Below are 22875 nucleotides of genomic sequence, written 5' to 3'. Positions count from 1 at the left end.
CACGAGACTGACTTCCAAGCTTGCTTTGCAACCAGATCAGCCAGAGACGGGCTTAATTAATTCTCCAGCCTCGTCTCTGCTGCACTGCTTTGTTTTGCTAGGCAATTTATATAACTTGGTTGCTTCTGCTACACACACAGACGCCCCACTCCTCCCTCGGCCTCCTTCACCTGCTGTTCTTCTGGATCAGAGTTAATTAATGCGAAATTTCCAAAAGTGCCCAAAGGGAGGCTCAGGCGGATCGCGCGCGCGCGTTAATAGCGCTGCTAGGAAACTCAGCTCTCCGTTTGGCATCGCTTAATAACGCTTCCTCCACCTGCCGGGCGGTGGGGCGGGGGAAGAAGGCAAAGCAAGCGCGCTCTCCGCCTGGCCTCCCGACCGTCTCAGGGGCCGTCGCTTCCCCCACGAGGCTCTCCCTCTCCCGCTCTCTGTGTGTGGACGGGTCTCTTTCTCCGGCTGGTACCCTGGGCGAGATCGCGATGGAAATCTACGGCAAGGTAAGAGCGCTGTGGGCTCCTCCACGCCCCTCTTTTCAAATACTTCCTTGAAAGCAGCTGACAAGCTTCGCCGCCGCTAACGAAAAGGACTCGCCAGTATGGAGTCCGAAGCAAAACACCCAACCGGGCTGATCTCTCGCTCTCTCTGCCGTCCTAGCAAATGAGTTCCAACCGCGACGCCAGGAAAAAAAAATATATAGCAAACATCTTGGAAGCTGCCCGCTTCCCTTTTCTTTGAGAAACAGTATAGTTAAAACAAGGAAAAGATTTAAAAATGGGCGAGGCGGGCTTTGCATTTTCTCCTCTCTCTGTGGGGTGGGAATTGCATTTCTTCCCTATTTGCCTTCTCTGGGTTCTCCTAGCATCGCCTAGAGAAAGCGCAGAAACTTTCGCCCAACAGCGCGCAAACTCGCGGCCGCAGAGCCGCCCCCGCCCCCCCCTCGCGCCCCGTTTCCATGGAGCCGCCTCCTCGAGGGAGGGGGTGGAGCTCCGGGCGGCGGCGGTGGAAACGAGGCTCCCTGGGACTTGTAGTCCTGGCTCCCTCCGCTTTCCATTGGACCCGGGCCTGGGACGCGCGGCGGCTGGCACTACAGCTCCCACCGGCCGCCGCGAGGGGCGCTGGGCCAAGGCGCGGCAGGGGAGGCCGGGTGGACAGCTCCGCGGTGCTGAATTGTCTGCTGGGCTGCGAGGCGAGCGTGTTGTTGCTGCTGCTGCTGCTGACGCGCCGGGCGCGCGTGTCTCTCTGTGCCTGCGTGCGTGGCGTGTAGACGGGGTTGGCCACGGCTGTTGCTGCTGCTTCGTTTGCTGCTGCTGCTGCTTCTCCCGCTTGCCTGTGAGACCCCAGCGGCCGAGGGGAAAGGACAGGGCGCGCGGTTGAACCATGAGGCACGAAGCTCCTGTGCAGGTGAGTGACAACAGACCGAAGGGGAACCGCGAGCAAGCCTGGCCGAACTCTGCGCGCGCGCTCAGGGAAAGGGTAGTGGCTACCGAGGGACGGGGGTTGAGATGGCGGGTACGCGCACGAGAGATAGGCAGAGCGCGCGCCCCTCTCCTAAAGTCACTCGGTTGTTGTGCGATTGCTGCTGGTCATCTTTAGATGGGTTGTTGTTTCTTTCGAAGAGGGAGGGGTGCTGCACTAGGCACAGATTGTCATATGTTGTTATTTAACACACTCTCAGACACACACCCAAAAATAAATCTCTGGTCACACGGATCTTGGTTGTTCCTTCACTGGGCAGGGAGGAAAGGCGAGGCGTCAACTCAAGCATCGCTTACTGAGTGAATCCAAGCCAGCTAGCAAACGCCTTTCCCCTGACAACACCATTTCCTCTTCCAAGAGGGTGAGTGTTAAAGATCCAGGGCGACAGCAGAGCACACAGAGCATGTTAAGGATTACAGCCTTAATGTTGGAGGTTTCGTGTGCCCTGAAAAGAAAAGAAGAAGCAGCAGCAGCCCAACATAAGCCCATTCCCCCCTGATATTAGCATAATAACACCAGGGGAAAAAGGGTTTCTGTTATTGCAGTTTTGTATGATGGGTTATTTTTTTAAGAGCGCACTAAATCTCCAGCATTAGGAATGCAATCCTAAACACATTTACTAGGGAGTAATCCTTACTCTCCCCACACACTGAGCATAGCAGGACTTACTCATGAGTAAAGATACACAGGTTTGTTCTTCCTGCTAGCTAACAGTGCGGTCCTGTGCAGGTTTACACAGAAGTTAGGTATCCAATTGAAGCCTTAATGTTAGATCTTCTGTTAAGTTGCTTTTGATGATGTGATATATATTTTGCCTGAGGGATCATGTAAACCTGTGATCCCTAAATTCTTTTGCATAGTGTAAGTTTTGAAAGCAATGAGTCTCTGACCATAGGCACATCAAGGTAAGAAAATAGTTGTAATAACCATAAGTTAATATGTAATGAGTCTAAGAAGGGGAAAATAGTAGTTATGGGAATATTGTCATTCTGGAACAAAGAATGATATGTAGCTCAGAAGAAACTGAGAGTATCACTCTTGAAAATGCTTTTATGTGGAAGCTCTTACTATCCAGACTGAAGAAACAAAATAAAGTTCAGGTGTTTGTAATGTACAAAGGTATGCATTTTTTATTGAGTCACAATAATTTACTCCCATTTGTTGTGTTATACTAAATGACCATTATTACAACTGTCATTTGAATGGCAACTCTACAATACTCACACTGATAAACATCCATCATCTTGGTATTAGAAATTTGGCCATCAAATCTTTACACTTTCATTCTGAGCTGTTGGGTTTTTGCAATATATTGATTTAGCAAGTGTGTTTTCCCCTTCTGTAATGCAGGTTTTAACATTTATTCTTTCCAATTGCAAAATAAAGTGAAATCTTTAAAAAAAAATCAAAATCAAAATCTCAGTGTTCCCTTATACAGCACCTCTGTAAATGGTTGGGCGTGCTTGATTATGAAAGGTGAATAACCATCTCGTCCGAATCACTAGCTCATATTATGCTACATGCTGACATCCCATTATCTCTGCTATATCATTGTATTTTAAACATTTCATCCAGTGTCCTGACAAAACTAGAAACCTTGCTTATTTGTTGAAAGAATAAAGATGTTTTTAATCAGAATTAAAGGTGAGTTTGCTGTAGGGTTAGTTATGCAGGTTTTGTCTGTTGAGAAAACTTACTTAGGAATAAGAGTCAATGAACTCAGTTGGACTTATTTTGGGAACCAGGCATAGGATAGGGCAGCAGGACTGCAACCATACACTGTTACTTGAATGTAGGTCATATTGAACTCAACTGAACTTACTTCTGAGTAAAAGAAGTATAAGATTGGGCTGTGTAGGTTTGTATAAACAGAACTGTGGTTGTAAGGTAGTACAGATAAAGAAAATTGGGCTGAAATATTTAATTTTGCATTGCCTTAGCATCTATTCTGTTTGGATATTCTGTATGGATGTTATAATCTTAATCTGACATTTCAAGATGGAAAGATCTGCCCCCCCCTTCCCTAAACAGCAAAAGAGCTAATTATATATATGTAAAGGTAGCAGCAAAGCTGTCAAAAACAAAGCTGTGAGGGGCGGCAGCATTGAGGTGGACTAATAATGTATTTTTTCCCATGTCTCCTCCATAATTATAATTACAGAGCGTCAAGGATTCTCTGAGATATGAAAATGCAATCAAGCAGAGTACTTCAGATTAGCATTTAAAGTCCACAAATAAAAATGCTTCCTCCTCCCCCTCCCTCCTGCTGAATATGTCTAGAATAATTCTGAATAAACCTTTGAGCAATTCCAGGTTCCAGTCTTTTGTTCTCTGGTGGTTTGGAAGTTTCTGATGGATTTTCTTTTCTGACTGAGTGTTGCAGTCTTTGCAGAAGAGGCTGTAGGGTTAGTTAAACTAGTTATCTCCTTAGACTCATTTTAATTTGTTAGCGAAAAGAAGCTTTGACTGTGGAATCCTATGCGTGTCTACTCAGATATAAGCACAATTTATTTCACTGGGGCTTATTTCCAGGTAAGTGAGTATAAGACTGCAATCTTAGTTGCCTACTATCCCATCCCCCCAAAAATGCTTTTTGTTACAGAGACAATTAATTCTCTGTTCCATAGATGTATATGGCTTGTGGAATTAAATTGAAAATACCTGTATATATCAGTTATTCCCCACCTTTCCTCCAAGAAGCTCAGAGTGGCATCTTTCCTCTCCTGCATTTTATCCTCTCAAGAATCCTGTGGTGTAAGAGACTGAGAGTGAGTGACTGGCCCAAGGTCACCCAGTAAGCTTTGTGGCTCAGTGGGGATTTGAACCCAGGCCTTCCAGTTCCTAGCCTCACACTCTAACCACTACACTACAGTGGATTTCACAACCAATGTACATGCTACTGGATTTGAGGTAGTTCCACACATCACATTCCCCACGAACAGCAACCACACAGTTAGTGTTACACACCTGCCAAAGCAGTGCAGTCAGATGGGGAAAGCCAATGTCAGGAAGTGCCCAAATCCCAAAGATTGGCTGGGTTCTATTTCCCATCGTTTCAGATTCCTGCACTTCTGGCCTTATTAGCTGACTCAGACTGAACTGATCCTTTGCCTGCCCTCGTTTTCTCTGGAAGCAACATTTCCTTTCTTTTCCTCAGCAGAAGGAATTTTACCCCACCTTTGATTGCACACACATCACTCAGGGTGGCTTGCGACAATTAAATTTGCAATAAAACAACCACGTCAAACATAAAGGGAGGCATAACAGATGAACACAGTATTCTGCACAGCAAGGCAAATGCCTGCCAGATTAATAATAAAAAGCCTATTTGCTATTTGGCAGAAGGCAACAAACTACTTCAGCTTCATGGGGCAAGTATGCCACAATTTAGGTGTGGCCACTGAGAAAGCCCTTTCGCTTGTCTCGGCAATGTGTCACCATAGGTAGGACATGACATGGGCTGTTCAAAGCACCTGGGAATCCTAGAGATAGAAAACAATCTGTCTTAGGTCACAACCACCCCATACATTTAATACACTGTTATACCACTTTAACAGTCATGGTTTCTCCCAAAGAATCCTGGGAACCCAGGATGCTGAGAGCTGTTAGAAGATCCCTCTTCTCACTGAGTTGCAGTTCTCAGAGTGGTTGAACAGCCAATATTTCTTTTCAGGGAACTCAGGGAATTGTAGCTCTGCAAGGGGAATCTCCTAACAACTCTCAGTACCCTTAAACTACAGTTCCCAGGATGCTTTGGGAGAAGCCATAACTGAGAAAGTGATATCATTGTGCTTTAAATGAAAAGTGAGACTATGATCTTATTTTCCCAGGACATTTCTTCATTGGTTGATGGCAGGCCTATTAACATATACATGTGTTTACTGGGCTTAACAACTTTCAGATGAACATGTGAGTTTCCTTCATGGAAACCATTGTCTGTCGGACAGAGCAGCTCCTTCTGTCGTGTTTGATGTTTGACAGTCCATTTGCACATGAAGGCCATCAATGGTAAATTGAGCTTAGGATTTCTAACCCACCCCCTTGTGTCCATCCCACACCCAGAAAAGGGGCAGGGCGAGTCATCATTCAGAAATAGATTGCTCATTTACTGGGAGCTGAAATATGGTGGCTGGCATCCAAGTGATGGTAGTTGGTAGAAAAAACCATCTGTGATGTCATAAAAGAATCCCTGGAATCAGAAAAGATTCCCTCATCTTAACTGCTCTCACATAACCAAGTTTACCTAGAGGGTAGTTGGGGCTTCTTTGTTTGGAGATGAAACATCTGACATGGACCCTGCATGGAGGGGGAAAAACTGAATCCAACAGAGCCATCACTAATGGTGCGATACAGAGCATATACTCTTTCTTATTTGTGGCATCCAAAAGACTGAGTCAACATTTCCATCCAGCTATCCACCGTGATCCCAAGATGGCTTTCCCGGTCAGTCACTACCAATTCAGACCTGATTAGTGCAAATGTGATTAGGATTCATCACCCCCAAAGTGCATCCCTTTCAACTTGCTGACATTGAATCATATTTTCCATTTTAACGCCCATTCGCCAGGCTGGGAGAGTTCTTTCTGGAGCTTTTTGTTTTAATCACCCTGAACAATTTGGTATCATCAGCAAACTTGGCCACCACACTGTTCACTTCTAGCTCTAGGCCATTTGAAAACAAGTTAAAAAGTGCTTGTCCCAATGCAGATCTTTGGCAAACCCCTTTAATACATCCCCAATGTATTCCTGTTGTGTTTTATGATTTTCCTGATATTGTAAGTGAGCTGGAACTGGTCTGTGACTGTAATAATAAAAAATTCAATTCAATTCATCCTGGCATTGCTAGAACTATCCATTTCTTCCTACTATGCTTCCTATTCTTTACCAGGTTGCTGACCTTGTTTTCTTATCTCATGACTGCTAAGCTTATGAGTCTTTGGTGGCAGACTTTTTCAAAAGCTTTCTGAAAATCTAAGTACACAATATTTACTTGATCAGCTTATCCACATACTTAATGACATTGTTAAAGGACTCTTAAAAGGTTATTAGCTATGACTTACCTTTGCAGCTATGATTCCTCTTCAGCAAAGTCTTGTTCTTCAGTATCAGGGACGGAAACAACTCAAACTTGGCACACCAGGCTGTTTTGAGGAAGTCACACCCCCCACCCCACACTTTACACCAAACATGATGCCAGGTGTGATGGGCAGGTAGGAGTGGGGCTTCAAAGGAAAAATTAGCGGCTTAAAGCAGGCTCTTGGTCATTCCTTTTACGGAGCAAGGAAAATCAATATGTCCAGTGTTCAGCATAATTCAGAATGCTCTGACTTTTTTGCCATAGAATCATGGAATTGTAGACTTGGAAGGGACCCCAAGTGTCAACCAGTCCAACTCCCTGCAATGTGGGAATCCAAGCTAAAAAATCTCTGACAGATGGCCATCCAGTCTCTGTTTTAAAACCTCCAGTGAAGGGGATTCCATCACCTTCCAAGGTAGTCATTCCACTGTCAAACAGCTCTTACTGCCAGAAATTTATATATGTTCAGTCGGCATCTCCCTTCTTTTAACTTGAATCTGTTGGTTGCTCCATCTTCCAGATATTTGAAGATGGCTATCATATCTTCTCTCAGTCTCCTCTTATCCAGACTAAACATACCCAACTCCCTCATAAAGCTTGGTGTTCTGACTCTTGATCATCATGGTCACCCTCCTCTGCACACACTCCAACTTGTCAATACCCTTCTTAAACTGTGGTGCCCAGAACTGGACATTATTTGGTTCACATGTACATCTCACACACAATTGGGGTGCCTTCTTAGAATTGAGCTCAAGTCCATCTCCCCTTTGATTGGTTCCATGACCAACTGTTCTTGGGCACAGTCATTTTAGGGTATCTAGAAATGTCACCCTTTTGTAGTGACCAGAATATTTACCCAGTCAATGTGAGGGTAATTGAAGCTACCATTTGCCACAAGATGCTCTCCTTTGGATGCTGCTATTTTTTTTTTCATTCTCGACCTCAAGATCACCCTGGGCATTTTGTTCAGGAGAGCTGGGAATAGTATGTCCCCAGCACTAAATTACTTTTGAAGCCCAGAATGATTCTGTGGAGGAGTCTGCCTGTCTCATTTGGCATTACAGGCTTGTTTGGCTCTATGTTCTCATTCACTTGCTGAGTAATACTGCATCTAGTACTTCCCTCCCAGTCCTCCTTATAGAATTTACACTCAGAGATAACCACATTCCGCTCATTCTCTACATTCCACCCTCTAATTTTGTGCTGTCCTTTAAAACCACACCTTCCACCATCTCAACCACTCATTGGGGCTACTCAGTTCTGCCTCTCCATCTGACCATAATGTGCGGAGGACCTTAGTGAGAAGAATAGCACAAGGAAATGAAATTGGCAGTTACTGCCAAGTGACGGGACTGGGATGCCTTTATGATGCCTCTGAACACAGCAGGCTCTTCATAATTGAGGAAAAGTAAAAGGAAGCATAGCAAGCCTTCAGATGGGAGTGGTTATGTTTAATCAAAGAGATGAGTGGGAGTCTGCTTCCGTGTAGTGATAGCAGCAGGAATTCCTGAATCAGAGACTGTCATGAATATTTTTTTTATACACACACATACACTGCAACTCCATTCTTTGAAGTGCTCTTCAATTCATTTGTCTCGTAACACCAGCCAGTGATCCAAACTCCCCACCCTCAGTATGAAATATTATCAGACAAGCTGTACTTTTAAAAGGAGGATAAGACCCATTATGCATTCAAGCAGAATTGAAAGGCTGGAGAGAACACTTGAAAAAACATCTCCGCAAGTGCCCTCCATACCGCTTGGTACCTGTTCTAGCGTAGCCTGTATAATTTGTATTTTAGTGTATTGCAAGAAAAGACAGTGTGTGCTGTGATGAAATACATTCTCAGCCTTGATTGTTTCCATTGAAATAGATGGAACAAGTTAAATCTTGATGTAACTTAAGCCCTGGGTAAGTGGGGTTAGGACGGCAGCCTAAGTGCAACTAACTTAGTCTGGGTCCGGTCCATAGAACCAAGTTTAATTTCCTGCTGACAACATTAGAACTAATATCTAATGCTGTACTGTTTTTAACATTTGATTGGGAGCCGCCCAGAGTGGCTGGGGAAACTCAGCCAGATGGGCGGGTATAAATAAATTATTATTATTATTATTATTATTATTATTAATTATTGCTATTGTTATTGCTATTATTATTATTTGATTGAAATAATTAGTTTTAAATTAGAAAAGTATCCCCTGTCCGATTCCATCACTCTAGCCATTATACTGGCTCCAGAGGATGAGACAAGAAGATACCGAACAGCATGAGACCAGGTCAAGAATTTTTCTGGCAGCCTGACCTTATACACATCTGCTTGAAAGTCAGCTTCAGTGAGTTCAATGGGACTCGCCCCCCCAAAGTAATTGTGCTCAGGACTGTAGCCACCATGCAGCCTGAGCCTTCGCAATGTTCGTTCTACATAGAGCTGCAGAGAAACGATTTGGTAATAAACAGGATACCAGCAAATTATTTGAAAGAATTGCATTATTGTGTAGTGGTTGGAAGGTAGTATTCTAACTTTCTAATCATCAGAATGTTGGACTAGGACTGGGGAAATATTGGATTCAAATCCTCTTTCACCCACAAAGTCCACTAGGTGAGCTTCAGCCACTCACAACCCCCTCAGACTAACCTACCGGTACTTCACGGTGGTCATGGAGGAAAACCATTGTAAGCTGTCCCCAGGATCCTTGGAGGAAGGACAGGATACAAATGTTGTAGAACACTGTGTTATTAAAAAGCAGCGCTGTTTGTCAGCAAGGCCATAGACTTGAAACTGGATTAGTTTTGCAACACAAAGCTAATGAGAAAAAACCATTTTGCTTCCTACCTTCCACCCTACCTATTTATTTTAACCCCTGAAGTGCTTTTCCATTTCATCCTCCCCTGACTTGAATTACAAGGGCCTGTACCACTTTCCACAGCTATTAATTTTGACTGCAGTGCTGCCACTTGAGGAAGGTTCTTTAACATTTCTGCGAATGGGGAGCTAGTTTCATACTGTGCTAAGTGAGTCGTGATGGTGCTCTTTTGGAGACATTTTCAGCACTGGTCAGCACTTAAGTTTATGGCTGGATTACCAGGAGGGTTGGGGAATAGTTTAGGACCTCATTAAATTTGTCCTCTAATATTATGGTATGCAACACTGAGGAGCTCAATTAAATGCAAGCACTTTGGACTTACATGATGTGAACCTAAAGGATAAATCACAAAAAAAATAACCCTCTTTCTTCCCCTTCCCCCACACCATCTTTCTGAAAATTATTACAGATGGCCTCTACGCAAGATGCCAGGTTTGGCCAGAAGGACACATCAGACCAGAACTTTGATTACATGTTCAAACTGCTCATCATTGGAAACAGCAGCGTTGGGAAAACCTCTTTTTTGTTCCGTTATGCCGACGATTCTTTTACCTCGGCTTTTGTCAGCACCGTTGGGATCGATTTCAAAGTCAAGACGGTTTTCAAAAATGAAAAAAGAATTAAGCTGCAGATTTGGGTAAGAAAAATGGGGAGAGGAGCACAAATCTTTTTCTTCTTTAGAAGCTTGTGTAATGACCATCATAGACAGGTCTCTATATTTGCACTCTTAAAAAGATTGGTTTGTGGTTTATTGTTAAATCTGAAGTGGGTACCTTGGCTTAATTGTAGTGTGCTGCCATGCCCTTCTCCTGCTGCTCTTCTTTCTTTCTTTCTTTCTTTCTTTCTTTCTTTCTTTCTTTCTTCCTTCCTTCCTTCCTTCCTTCCTTTCTTTCTCTCTCTCTCTCTCTCTCTCTTTCTCTTTCTCTTTCTCTCTCTCTCTCTCCTCCCCCAGCTGCTGGCAACAGGTTCCTTTACCTGCACATTTCCTTCTCCAGCTGAGCTGCCTAGCTCTTCAGGCAGAAGCTGCCAAACATTTTGGTACAGCAGCCAGGGATTCAGATGGGTGACAAGAGGACAAAAAGACAGCATTAAGCCAAGCAAAGCCAAACTAACTTTATCATCTGTGTGGGCCCCTGGCCACTGTGGGAAACCGGAGGCTGGACTAGGTAGAACTTTGATCTGATCCAGCAGGGTGTTTCTTACGTTCTAACGGCTCCCTAAAATTGACTGCCTCACCTCATCTAATGGGAGGAGTGGCCCTCAAAAGGCCCCAGACCCAGGAAAAGGGAGGGCTTATTCTCTGCACCCACCAAAGTGCTGTTATGCAATTTTGTGCACCTGCAAGGTAAGGCACCAGTAGTAAACCACTCTTCCCAAGGGAAACATGCAAGCCACCAGAAAAGCTTCCTAACAATGGCCATTGGGAGCAAGTGAGGGGGAGGGAGGGAGGTAAGAGACTTTTCACAGATGAATCTTTGCACAACTAGTGAGGGTCAACTTTGCACTAGTGGTGAGTGAAGGTCAACTGATCCCCAGTGTCCTCCTATACATGCTAAACCTCACCGTCTTTGGGGACAAGGCTTGGTGAATGCTTTCATGACTGTCTCCCCAAGAAGTCTTGACATTGCAAAATGAATTTCCCTTCTGACTGCTGCATTTGATTTAGTGTTTTTGCATTCCGTACTTTGTGCTGCACTTAAGGCTAAAGTAAAATGATATGACTGCAGTACCCCCAGGGCTGCTAATGAAATAAGATATGAATCTTGGGAAAGTTGCTCTGTGAATTGATTTTAAATCAATTGAACGTGTTGCCCTCATTGCATAACTTGCAGTGACAGCTGCATTATTATGTGGGTAGGCCCCATGTCTGCAAGATCATAGTATCCTTCCATTGTATTGCTTTCATCCAACTGTTTTGGATGTTTGATGACGATGATGATTTTGCAATTGTGTTCTAAGTGTGGACTAGTAAGTGAAAGGGGACTGTATCCAATGTTTTGTCCTACCCAGAGTAGATCCACTGAAATAAATGGACATGACTAACAACTTCATTCCTTTTGGTGGGTTTACTCTGAGTAGCACTGGATACAATTCAGGGTCTGTAATTTCCTTGGCATACCACGCAAGTGTGTTTATTCAAAGTACAGTATATGTTCCCGTTCCCCACTCTTTGTACAAGTTACTGCTGAAATTAAGATTTGCAGAATTGTTGGATGTGATCATGTGATAAGGAGGGACATACCTTCTTTTCATTCATTCATTCATTCATTCATTCATTCATTCATCACAGCTGTATAGGAGAAGGGCCATAATACAGTGAGAGAGCATATGCTGTGTATCCCAAAGGTCCCAGGTTCAATCCCTGGTATCTCCAGATAGGGCTATGAGAGACCCCTGCCTTGCACCTCAGAGAACCACTGCCAGAGTGTGTCCTGAGATGGTTGCACCAGTGGTCCAACTTAGAGGAAGGCAGCTTTCCCTGTTCTTCTGTGTTCCTAGGTTTAAATAATTGCAAGCATACAGGGGGTGTAGAGATGCTTTAGGATGTACAATGGAACCTCTCTTTTCAAGTGTCTTGGAAGCTGAACGATTCAGAACCCGAACGCCGAAAACACAGAAATGAATGCTTCCGTTTTTGAATGTGCCTCGGAAATCAAACGGCTTCTGAGGCGCGTTTCTCTATTTTGTCGATTGAAATTGCTGACAGCCCATTCCACCTCAGTTGTCAAATGTTTCGGAAGTCAAAGAGTCTTCCGGAATGGATTAGGTTTGACAACCGAGGTTCCACTGTATTTGTGGGAAAAGGTGAAGTTGGAACAGAGATAGCTTTGGTGGCCATCCGTTCTACTATTCAGGCTCTTTGAAAGGCTATCAGGCATCCTCTGTTGGAAGGTGTCCTCTGTTGGGAGGACTATCTAGTTCAGTGTAAAGATAAAGAAGCATAGGAAGGGGAGAGCAAGGATTTTTAGCATTGCCCATCAGCAGCACCTGAGCAGCAAGCTGTAGCTGGCACACAGCTCAGCTGGACATAATTTTCCCTGCTATGGTGAGATGTGTTGCTTTTCTGTTTAAATTACAGTCATTATTTCTAAATCTGCAGCTTTTATGCAAACCCATAGCCTCTGTTTTGACAATGCATTCATTTCCCCTTTTGTGGCGATGCGTAAGTGGCCAACTTAGAGACAAGCATGGCCTGGACTGCCAGATGCTAGGAGCAAACCAACGGGGAAGACTCTCTCCCTGATTTTCTGGTTGTGAGCTTCTGGCTGGCATATCTGGTGGACTCAGGGCCAGCCCTACCATTGAGCAGGCAACCACCTCTGGCAGCAGAAGCTGAAGGGACAGCAGCAGTTTACCTACCAAGCAGTTCCACTTAACATCCCTTTCCTTTCCTGTCTGTTGGGAGACCTGTGAATTCCTGGGCTCCCTAAACTAGCCTGCCGCCATTGCTGGTGTAAATTCAACTGCAATTCTTATTAGCATTTGGCTGTTGGATGGAAAAGATGCATCAGTTTGTCCTTTGCCTCAGGCAGCAAAATGTCTGAGTTTGGCCCTGGTCAGAAGTACTGCAGATGTGATCCAATACATCAGTTGTTACACTCTTAAGACCTAGCCTAGGGACACATCCAAGAGTTCTACCTGAGCAGAGGCTTCCCTGTTATCTTCTTTATCAGAAATGATGGTACATTCACAGTGAAATTTCATCTCTTAGCTCTCCTAGCTCTGAAGGGCAAGGCCTACCAGCTATTTAGTGAGGTGACCATCTCAAGGATTCTGTATGCCATGAAAGGGCAGCAAACTGTTAGATTATTAAATATATATATTCTTGTGTTTTTACCGCCAGCAAGGAGGAGAGGTTCTGGTGTTGTTTTTCTGCTCCAGGTGCCAAATAACTGAGTTGACCTAAGGTACTTATTTACCTTGACGCACAGCTGGTGGGGGGAGATTTGGAAATAGACACCTTTTCCCTCACTCTGCATGGTGACAGGAAAATGCACCCAGTTTTGAAAGCGCTGTATTCAAGCTGGAAATGAAGGGTTGGGAATGTAATGAGAGGGTGTTCCTTTGCAGCTGCGGCTTGAATTCAAACCAGGGCTGCAAAGGAGGAAAGGGTGGTAGCTCAGGCATGGAGCATCAGTTGTGCATGCAGAAGGTTCCAGATTCAACCCTAGCCAGGTAGGCATGGGAAAGTTCCCTGTCTCGAATTCTGGAGAGCTGCTGCTAGGGTCAGGATGCTGTCAGCGGCTGGTTGCCCTGGAAAGTATAAAAACAAGGAACAGTTTCTTACTGTCCTTTTTTTATTTCAATCTTTACAGAGCGAGGCTATAGAACCCAGCCTCTTGGATAATGGTGTTGCCCTGAGTGAATCTCCACTCCCTGTCTCTCCCACTTCCTCATTCGTCAGTCTCATCATCTCCTCTACGGGTGCTGCTACGTGCCCTCTGTCTTTGAGCTCTTTGCTCTCCTACTTTTAAGGCTTGCTGGGTACCAGGAGATGGAGGGTCTGGAATGCTTGTCAGCTGGGTGTTCTGGCTCTCCCATGATTTCCCAGCTTTCCCCCTCATCTGCCTCTGAGCTGCTACCTCCCTCAACCCCCTGTTGTAAATCTATACTGTCTTCCTCTTCCTTCTCCCTGGAAGGGTCAGGATGGGGAGGCGGTCTCCACCATTCCTCCTCTGCCCAATCCCTGACAGCTAGTCAGTGCAGGCAGTACTGAAGTAGATGGATCAATGGTCTGTATTGGTGTGGGACAGCTCTCTGTGAAAGGATGAACTGGAAGTGCACTTAGCATGCAGCCCTGTTTAGGGGAGTTTTTAATGTTTGATGTTCTATTGTGCTTTTAATTCTGTTGGGAGCTGCCCAGAGTGGCTGGGGAAACCCAGCCAGATGGCCGGGGTTTGTATAAATAAATAAATATGGTTTGCAATTTGAATAACCTGATTACCTATGACACCAGGTGATTGGCAGGTGGTCCACTTGCAGAGGGTTTTGGGTCTAGTTATTTGGCTGCATCCTGTCCCCCACCCCTGGTACAAATGCACTGTTAAGCAACTCCACCAGAAAACACCATACATTGGGGTTTACAGTGTTTTGTAACTCCTGCAGACGTCCTTACTCATTTTCCATTGCAGTGGAAAACATGTTACAATTGCCTCTGCTCCTTGATTTGCATTGGCCCCTCTAATCCCTGGCATAAAACTCATCAACCTCTCAGGAGGGAGTTTAAAGAAATGATCAAAGGCTCTGGGGTGGACTCTCTTTGATCACTTGGGTGAGCCATTTTGGAATGAGTTAACCCAGGAATTGAGTTGACACACAGCTCTCAGTTTCTGGGTCTTAATTTGAAGATATGGAAGACTCTTTTGCAAGCAGTGCTATGCTTGCTGCTTTGAAATAACTCTGCGGAGACTCTCAGCTTTGATAATTGAGCATTCCTATTTAAGCCAGTAATGACATTTAAATATCAGCATGGCTCTTTGCATGCCTTATAATAGAGAGAAATGGAAAATAAAGCACCAATACAAAATTATTTATTTAAAAAACAGGAGGAGACTAGCAGCAGATAAAGGCCAGTTGCCACTGGAGTCCTTTCTCAACATCCTTTGGCAGAGGATTCCTCAGCTTTTGATTTGGTTAAGAAAGCCCAAACTTTTTTGAGGAGGGAAGAAAGAATTCCTTCAGACAGTTCGGGCAGAGACTGATGAGAGGTGATAGGTGCCTTGCATGGTGTAGCAGGATGAATGTCACACTTGACAATCTTTGCACTCTGGAAAGCATAGACATTATTTCTTTATAGCATGTGTAATAACATGTGGCCAGCCAGCCATATTCTTTCCCAGGCTATGCCATTCCCTGCCCCAAGAATAAATCAACATTCTGAGCTCACTGAGCTGCATTGGGGCTCTTCCAGACTAGAGGGGTTTTTTGGGAGGTGTATTATGCAACTTTTCATTGATGCAATAATAGTGTGGTGGTGGATTTATACTTCACTATCCACGTAGCAAGGGACGCGGGTGGTGCTGTGGGTTAAACCACAGAGCCTAGGACTTGCTAATCGGAAGGTTGGCAGTTTGAATCCCCACAACGGGGTGAGCTCGGTCCCTGCTCCTGCCAACCTAGCAGTTCGAAAGCACGTCAAAGTGCAAGTAGATAAATAGGTACCGCTCCAGCGGGAAGGTAAACGGCGTTTCCATGCGCTGCTCTGGTTCGCCATGCTGGCCACATGACCCAGAAGCTGCACGCTGGCTCCCTCGGCCAATAAAGCGAGATGAGCGCCTCAACCCCAGAGTCGGCCACGACTGGACCTAATGGTCAGGGGTCTCTTTACCTTTTTATCCATGTAGCATCCTGCTTTGTTAGTTGTTCTACCATGTTCCCCTAATGTTATGGCAGTATTGCTGTCTGGAGGGGTACTATAGTGTAATGAGTACACCCTCTAAATGTTACCTAAACAGCTTGGAACAAATGCTCAATAAATAGCAATCACCATCTTAAACCGCTCTGCAAACAAAATGCTCAATAAACAGGTCATCTGGAAGCAACGAGATCTGCTCTTCCACTTCCAGCTTTAAGCAGAACAGCACTGTTTGAGTGCTGCTAAATCATCTGCATCTGGAAGCCCCCAGAGTTGATACCTGGCTTTGCTTATTTTCCTCTTGTTGTCTCAGACTCATTCCTCTCCCTCCACATTTGTATTATGGCTTCGATGACAAGCCATTAACTTGAACTGCCTTGAGTTCTTTGGCAAAAAGGTGGCGGCGAAGGGTAGTAAGTAAATACATAATGTAAGAAGGGGAAGGGGCATTTTATTTCCCACTTGGGGTCTCACCTGCAAACAAGTGATGCTTGCCCCCCCCCCCAAGTGTAAAACAAAGCACTAATATCAATCAAAACTTGCACACCTCCAAATTATGCAATGCAGTTCTCCAGCCAGGCAGTCTGTACAAACATTATGCACTAAAGCTGTGCAGTATATTGCATATATTAATAAAAACAACATTTTAAGAATGCATTATATAAGAGGAAATTGCTTCATGTAGAACTGCATAAAATGTGTGGATTGGAGAAATTCATTTTTTGTGTGATTACTTTTATATTTTTTAAAAATGATGCGGGGAAAAGTGGGAAACTGAACCCATGATTGGGAAAATGAGAAGCTGTGGGAAAGTGGAATTGACAGAACTGCCCATCCATAGCCCTTCAGTATTGCTTTGGTAACCGGCAGCCTTGTGGGTCTGCTTTGATGAGTGGGGAGAAGGGGGTGGTCTTTCATCACATGTTTCTTCTCCAATGTAAACACCCCCCCATGCTATTAGCATTGGCAGGGTGTGTGGGTGAAAAGATAGGTACTGTGTTTCTGACTTCCTTCCTCCCCCACACAAATACTGCAGAATTAGTAGCTTGGGAGTGGAAGGAGAGGGTTAACCCCCACCATTTCCTGGTCTTCAAAGCAACCCAGAAGGCCTTCTAATTAGCAAAACAAAAACAGCAGGAGATCCCAATGGCAGATTTCCTGCACCATCACAACTGGTTTGGTTGTGAGTTAATTATATTTCAACATTATATTGAGTGAAATTTAATTATATTTCGGGTTGTTTTTTTAATTATTTTTTAAAAAGATAACCGCTATAGCAGGGGTGTCCTTTAAACTCTTTGGGTTCTTCATTAAGGTGTTCCTTATCCCCTCACCTGGTCATGAAGCATTGGATCTACCTAAATCTTACCTGCTAGATAGGTACCCTGAATCAATTACTAGGGGAATGAAAGTGGAAAAAAGAACTGACAGTAACTTCCTGTTTTTCCTCTCTCTCTTTTTCTCCATAAGGAAAGCACAAACCCAAAAAGAAATTTCATAACTGCAGCTTAAGAGAAAAGGGTCTGGTAGTTAATTTCCCCTGTGGCGAATTCTCTTTCCTGGTCTTCTCTGGTTTCCTTTCTGTCCAATTTGTGTTAATTTTCAAAGTACCTTGTGCAGTACCTGCTGTTGTTTTTCTCTTGTTAATTATCCGAGGCGTCGTCCAATTGCCATTTCCCCCCACAAGTCTTCATAGAGGGCCAAATGACTCGACACAAATTCAGTATCTACAGGATATTCTTGGAACAAATTTTCTTGGGTCTTTTATCACATTCTTATCAGTCCTGGAGAGAGTCACCACAAAAGCAGCAGCAGCAGAACTGGGTGCATCTAATGCATGGCTGGTGCTGGACTTCAGGGGGTTCCTGGTACAGTGGCACTGATGCCCACCCAACACCCATCCCCTGCATGCAACCACACAGCATGGGTAAAAGGCAACGCCCTCTCACCACCATCATTACCGGCCAACCAGGTGAGGTAGTGCCACTTCTGTATAAAAGTCAGACTCGGCAGGGCTGGATTAAGACCTTTAGAGGCCCCAAGCACTTAAACGATTTTGGTGCCCCCATATATATCTACTTCAATATTTAGGTAAAGGTAAAGGGACCCCTGACCATTAGGTCCAGTCGTGGCCGACTCTGGGGTTGCGGCACTCATCTCGCTTTATTGGCCGAGGGAGCTGGCGTACAGCTTGTGGCCAGCATGACTAAGCCGCTTCTGGCGAACCAGAGCAGCGCACGGAAATGCTGTTTACCTTCCCGCCAGAGCGGTACCTATTTATCTACTTGCACTTTGACGTGCTTTCGAACTGCTAGGTTGGCAGGAGCAGGGACCGACCAATGGGAGCTCATCCCATCCCGGGGATTCAAACTGCTGACCTTCCAATCGGCAAGTCCTAGGCTCTGAGGTTTAACCCACAGCGCCACCTGCGTCCCGTACTTCAATATATAAACAATAATAAACCGTAAGTTAAAATTATATTTTTTGAAATGAAACGAAAACTACGGTAAGATGGGAAAGAGCGCTTATTTTTGTAAACTTTCACTTTATTTGTACTTGAAAAAAGTTCCCCTGCTTTTTTCTAATTGCAGAGTCTTTGATCAGATCCTTGAAACTAATCTTTCATGACACATCTGCCTCTACACTTAGTAGAGATAAGGCCATCCAGCCTGCTTTGTTGCATAGTTTTTGTCTTGGGATTTTTAATATACTTCAACTGAGAAAATGAATGCTCAGCTTGAGCAGTTTGCGACCATTAATGTTAAAAATCCAGCAATGGGAAATTTCTGTGGTGCCCCCCTTCCCTTGATACCCTAAGCATTTGCTTATTTTGCTTAATGGTTAATCTAGCCCTGAGCCTTGGCTCCCAGCATCTTAGTTTACCTCAATACTACAGATCTGTGGAATCTGTAGATTTCTGTAGAGCAATATAAGAGAGCTTTAGGGCCCATTCAAAGCATCAATGGCCAGCAGTGGAACATATGCCCGTGCTGCCCAGGGTGGGTGCTCTCTCAAGGGGGGCATGGCCCAGAGGGTGCCCTCCGGGCGTGGGATAGCCGCTCGGGTGCCCAGAGTGGTCCGCACGCCCTGCCACCAGGGGTGGAGCAAGCTGCCCATGGCGGACATTCGGCGCGCCACCCACCCACAACTTCCAAGCCTCCCCAAGCTGTCAAAACAAAAGAGGAAGAGGGGGATGCCACCAGCAAAGCGGCGCAGCTCCCCCCTTACCCTGACAGCTTGGGTAGGCTTGGGAGTCATGGGCAGACAGCATGCTGAATGTCACCCCCTTCAGTGAGGGCACCCGGGGCAGTCCGCCTCCACCCCCCCTTCCTACGCCCCTGTCATCGACACCCACCCATTGCCATGATGCCACTGGGGTGTTTAGCAGGGGGATGAATGTAGAGTGGCAGCACGGCTGGGTCAGGCTAGTGAGGAGCCGTTCTAAGTCCCAGAGGCCCCTGACCAGTGCCTGGCCTGGCTGACCGCTGGTTCTGGGCCAGATTTCACATTGTAGCAATTTCATGTTGTAGAAACTGTGCAGTAGGAGAAGAGCAAGTCAGCCTTGCTGGTTAGCTCAGTTGGTTAGAGTGTGGTGTTGACAATGCCAGTGTCATGGGTTTGATCCCTGCGTTGATGCATATTCCTGCAGTGCATTGGACTAGATGATTCATGGTGTCCCTTCCACCTCTATACTTTTTTCCAACTTTACAATTTACATTTGTATTCGATTCGTAGTCATAACCTTACACATATAGGATTCCCTGAATCCACCCCTCCATGGCTTCTGTTATTAATCTGTTTTCACCTGCATCTTATAATATTCTCCATTCTTTCTTAAAATTCCCTTTTTTTTAACCATAGTTCCTGTTACATTACAAGTGTTTCTACATTCCTGCCAAAGTATTCAGTTGTTTGCAGTGTTCTCCAAGTGTTCCCCATTAAAGTTTCTATCTTCTTGGTTTCTAATCTTCCCGGTCATTTTCGCTATTTCACCGTAGTCCATCTTTGTCAACCACTCTTCTCTGGTTGGGACTTTATCTTCTTTCCATCTCTGGGCCAAAAGTATCCGCGCTGCTGTCGCCAACTCTATGATTCTGTCAAGTCTCTTGCGAAGGACGATTCAAGCTGCATTGCTACACTCGCTTATGTGGGAGTAAGTTCTTCTTGTCAGCTGGGAAGAAGCAGTGGGGATGACTGCCCGGCTCCTGTACACAACCATAAATCTTCCCTGTGTTAGAAGCATTCCCCAGTCACCAGATTGCTCTCCAATTACCTTCTCTGCCAGCTGTGGTTTTGAGCTGCCTAATGAACGGTATGTAGAACCAGCTAGGAACTGTTTCCACTCCCCTCTGAAGGCTCCTGAGGGTAGGCCTCTGAGGGCGTTTCGTGCCACAGACTAATTATACTGGGAACAACAGTTCTGGAGGTGGTGTCCGTATCAGGTAATTATCATCATCTTCATGAAACTACACTTCCCATGCTTCTTTGGAAGAAGCCATCACCACTGAACGGATGTAAAACAGATGTGTCTACGGTGTGTGTGTGTGTGTGTGTGCGTGTGTGTACACCCACAACATGCACAAAGTTAGTAAGCAACTGGAAAAAAGCTCTTGTAGTAGGATCGGGGCATGTGGAAGCCTGGAGTTAATTTTCCATGCTCCATCCTCAAAAGTCTTTCAGTCTCCTGATTGCCTCCTCCGTTGTAGGTCCACAGACTTGATACATTTAACGTTTCTTCTGATGGCATTGTAGCCAAGAGCTAACTGTCTGTATTGCAGGGCAACCTATCTCCATTGCTTTGCAAAAGGTGAATTCCTTGTGTTGGCACAAAGTTACTCTTTGTGGCATCACAACAGTTGCACATTGACGAGACTGTGTTTGCATTGGAGAGAGACCATAGTGTCATAGTAACAAACATGCTTTACATGCAGATGATCCCAGGTTCAAGCCTTGGCATTTAAAAAAAGGACCAGGTGATGGGACACATATTTTGCAGAGTCGCTGAAGAGCTGCTGCCAGTCAGAATAGGCAATATTGCTCTAGAGAGATTATTTGTCTGGCCTCTTCTAAGGCAACTAACTCTCTGTGTTCCTGTGACATGGCAGGTTCTAAAGCAAGGAGAAACCGACAAACCTAGGAATGGAGAAGTTTGCTCTTTTTGTAAATTTTAACATGAACTGGCCTAATTCACAGCTCCTGAATGAACCAAAAAGCAGCTTTCCTTCGAAATTCAGACCTCTCCAAATTTTGGGATATAGTTCTCCAAGCTAAATAAATAGGTATATTAGGTAGGGTTGCCAAATTTCAACAGAAAAATTGTTGAGAGGGTTTTTTTAGTTCTGCCCAAAGTTGTTGAACTATTTTTTTTTTGCAAAATCGCAAAAATATATATGCCATTTTTGAGCTATTTTTATGGCAAATTGGCAAAAACGCCACTGCCAGCATAGGCTGCCATACATGCTGACTGTAGTATTACGGATATGTCTGGGATTTCCCAGACGTATGGCAACCCTAATATTAGGAAAATGTGTCTGTGCAAATGTGCATATTGGTGGAAATAGTGTACCGAAATGCATTCTAGAGGAAATTGCCTTCATAGATCTGTATGTTAGGAGTGCACAGAAGACACATAAACATGTGTTCAAGAACTGATGCAGAAATGGGGTGAACTCAGCTTAATGTTGGAAAAACAAGAACCCGGAAAACCTAGAAAGTGACAGATTTATCCATCCTTCCACCTAGTGTAAGTAGTAATTACACAGTTCAAATCATGTTCAGGAATGTGATTAAGCCAGTGATCACTGACATTCATATTCTGATAGTACAGTGGTACCTCGGGTTACATACGCTTCAGGTTACAGATGCTTCAGGTTACAGACTCTGCTAACCCAGAAATAGCACCTCGGGTTAAGAACTTTGCTTCAGGATGAGAACAGAAATCGTGCGATGGCGGCAGCGGGAGGCCCCATTAGCTAAAGTGGTGCTTCAGGTTAAGAACAGACCTCCAGAACGAATTAGGTTCTTAACCTGAGGTACCACTGTATTGTTTATTGCCTACCATAACAAAGGGTTTTATGTCTCTTGGGTGACTTAAAAAAACTTTACCACGTGCTGCCTTTAGGTTGGAAGTAATAAGCAACCTAAAAATAGATTGTCAACATTTTTAGTTGTCTGTTCAGAGGAGCTGAGAATTGTTGTCTCTGGCCCGCATGCTGTATGCTTAACTCTGCCTGCTCCAATGTGTTGCATCCCATAATGCCTTTGGGTCTTTCAGAAGATGCATATGAACCTGACAGAGTCCCATGGAGAATCCAGTGATGCAAGTCATGAGCAGGCAGGTTAATAGTGTAAGTGCTGCCTGACACTGACTTGCCAGTATCCTAACACTCTTAGTGCACGCTGACTCATTAAGATCTGCCACATTCATTAGGAAATTTCTAATGAACCTCAGAGAGCCTGGCCTTTGGAAGCTGCGATTGTCTGGAGCCGCAATGACTCATTATGAGATTCAGAAGTTGGTTTCTATGGCAGGGTGGGGGTGGGGAGAGGGAGGGACAAATACAGATCAGTCAACAAAACGTTGAGAACTGGACCTTGCCCACTACAAACTGTGGGTGGCATTCACATTGGCCGTTTCCTGGGACGGGAAAAGGGGAACAAATTATACCATGTGAAGTCTGTTCATACACAGTTCGGAAAGAGATAATAACACTGTCGCATTAATATTGACCGGAGTTTTGCCAATTGTTTCTGATGGAGTACGATTAGGTCAGGGGAAAAAATAATTCTGTGCAGGGTTGTAAAGACCGCGGAGAGAATAATTGGGCGCACTCTTCCCACCTTGGATCAAATCTATGCTTCCAGGTGCCATAAGAAAGCTACAGAGATAGTGCAGGATATGATCTCTTTCAGCTTCTGCCTTCTGGAAGAAGGTACAGGGTTATAAAGACTAGGACTAGCCACCTGAGAAACAGTTTCCATCCAAATGCGATTTTGGTTATAAATGCAGTGTAAGGTAGTCTTTATGTGAGTATATTGTATTCAGTTATCGGGCATCAGAGTTTTTAGGGGCTAACCAGGCTGGGATAGCTGGGATAGCAGGC

General features: G+C 44.8%; 1 protein-coding gene across 2 annotated transcripts in view; it reads left to right on the top strand.

Annotated features, from left to right (window-relative positions):
* The first annotated feature begins 273 nt into the window (after positions 1–273).
* The window catches only part of RAB3C (RAB3C, member RAS oncogene family), a 112154-nt gene continuing 89552 nt past the window's right edge, over positions 274–22875 (top strand). The window contains exons 1-2 of one of the 2 annotated variants that reach the window (XM_028748376.2): positions 274–497; positions 9827–10054. In XM_028748376.2, the coding sequence (XP_028604209.1) occupies positions 480–497; positions 9827–10054 (246 nt within the window). In that variant the 5' untranslated portion in view covers positions 274–479. Of the gene's footprint in view, positions 498–1043; positions 1402–9826; positions 10055–22875 lie in introns of those variants that run through there. The other variant, XM_028748375.2, reaches the window with a different exon arrangement.

Source organism: Podarcis muralis, chromosome 11 (genome assembly GCF_964188315.1).
Source record: "Podarcis muralis chromosome 11, rPodMur119.hap1.1, whole genome shotgun sequence".
Classification (NCBI taxonomy): domain Eukaryota; kingdom Metazoa; phylum Chordata; class Lepidosauria; order Squamata; family Lacertidae; genus Podarcis; species Podarcis muralis.
This window is presented reverse-complemented; position numbering and strand designations above follow the sequence as displayed.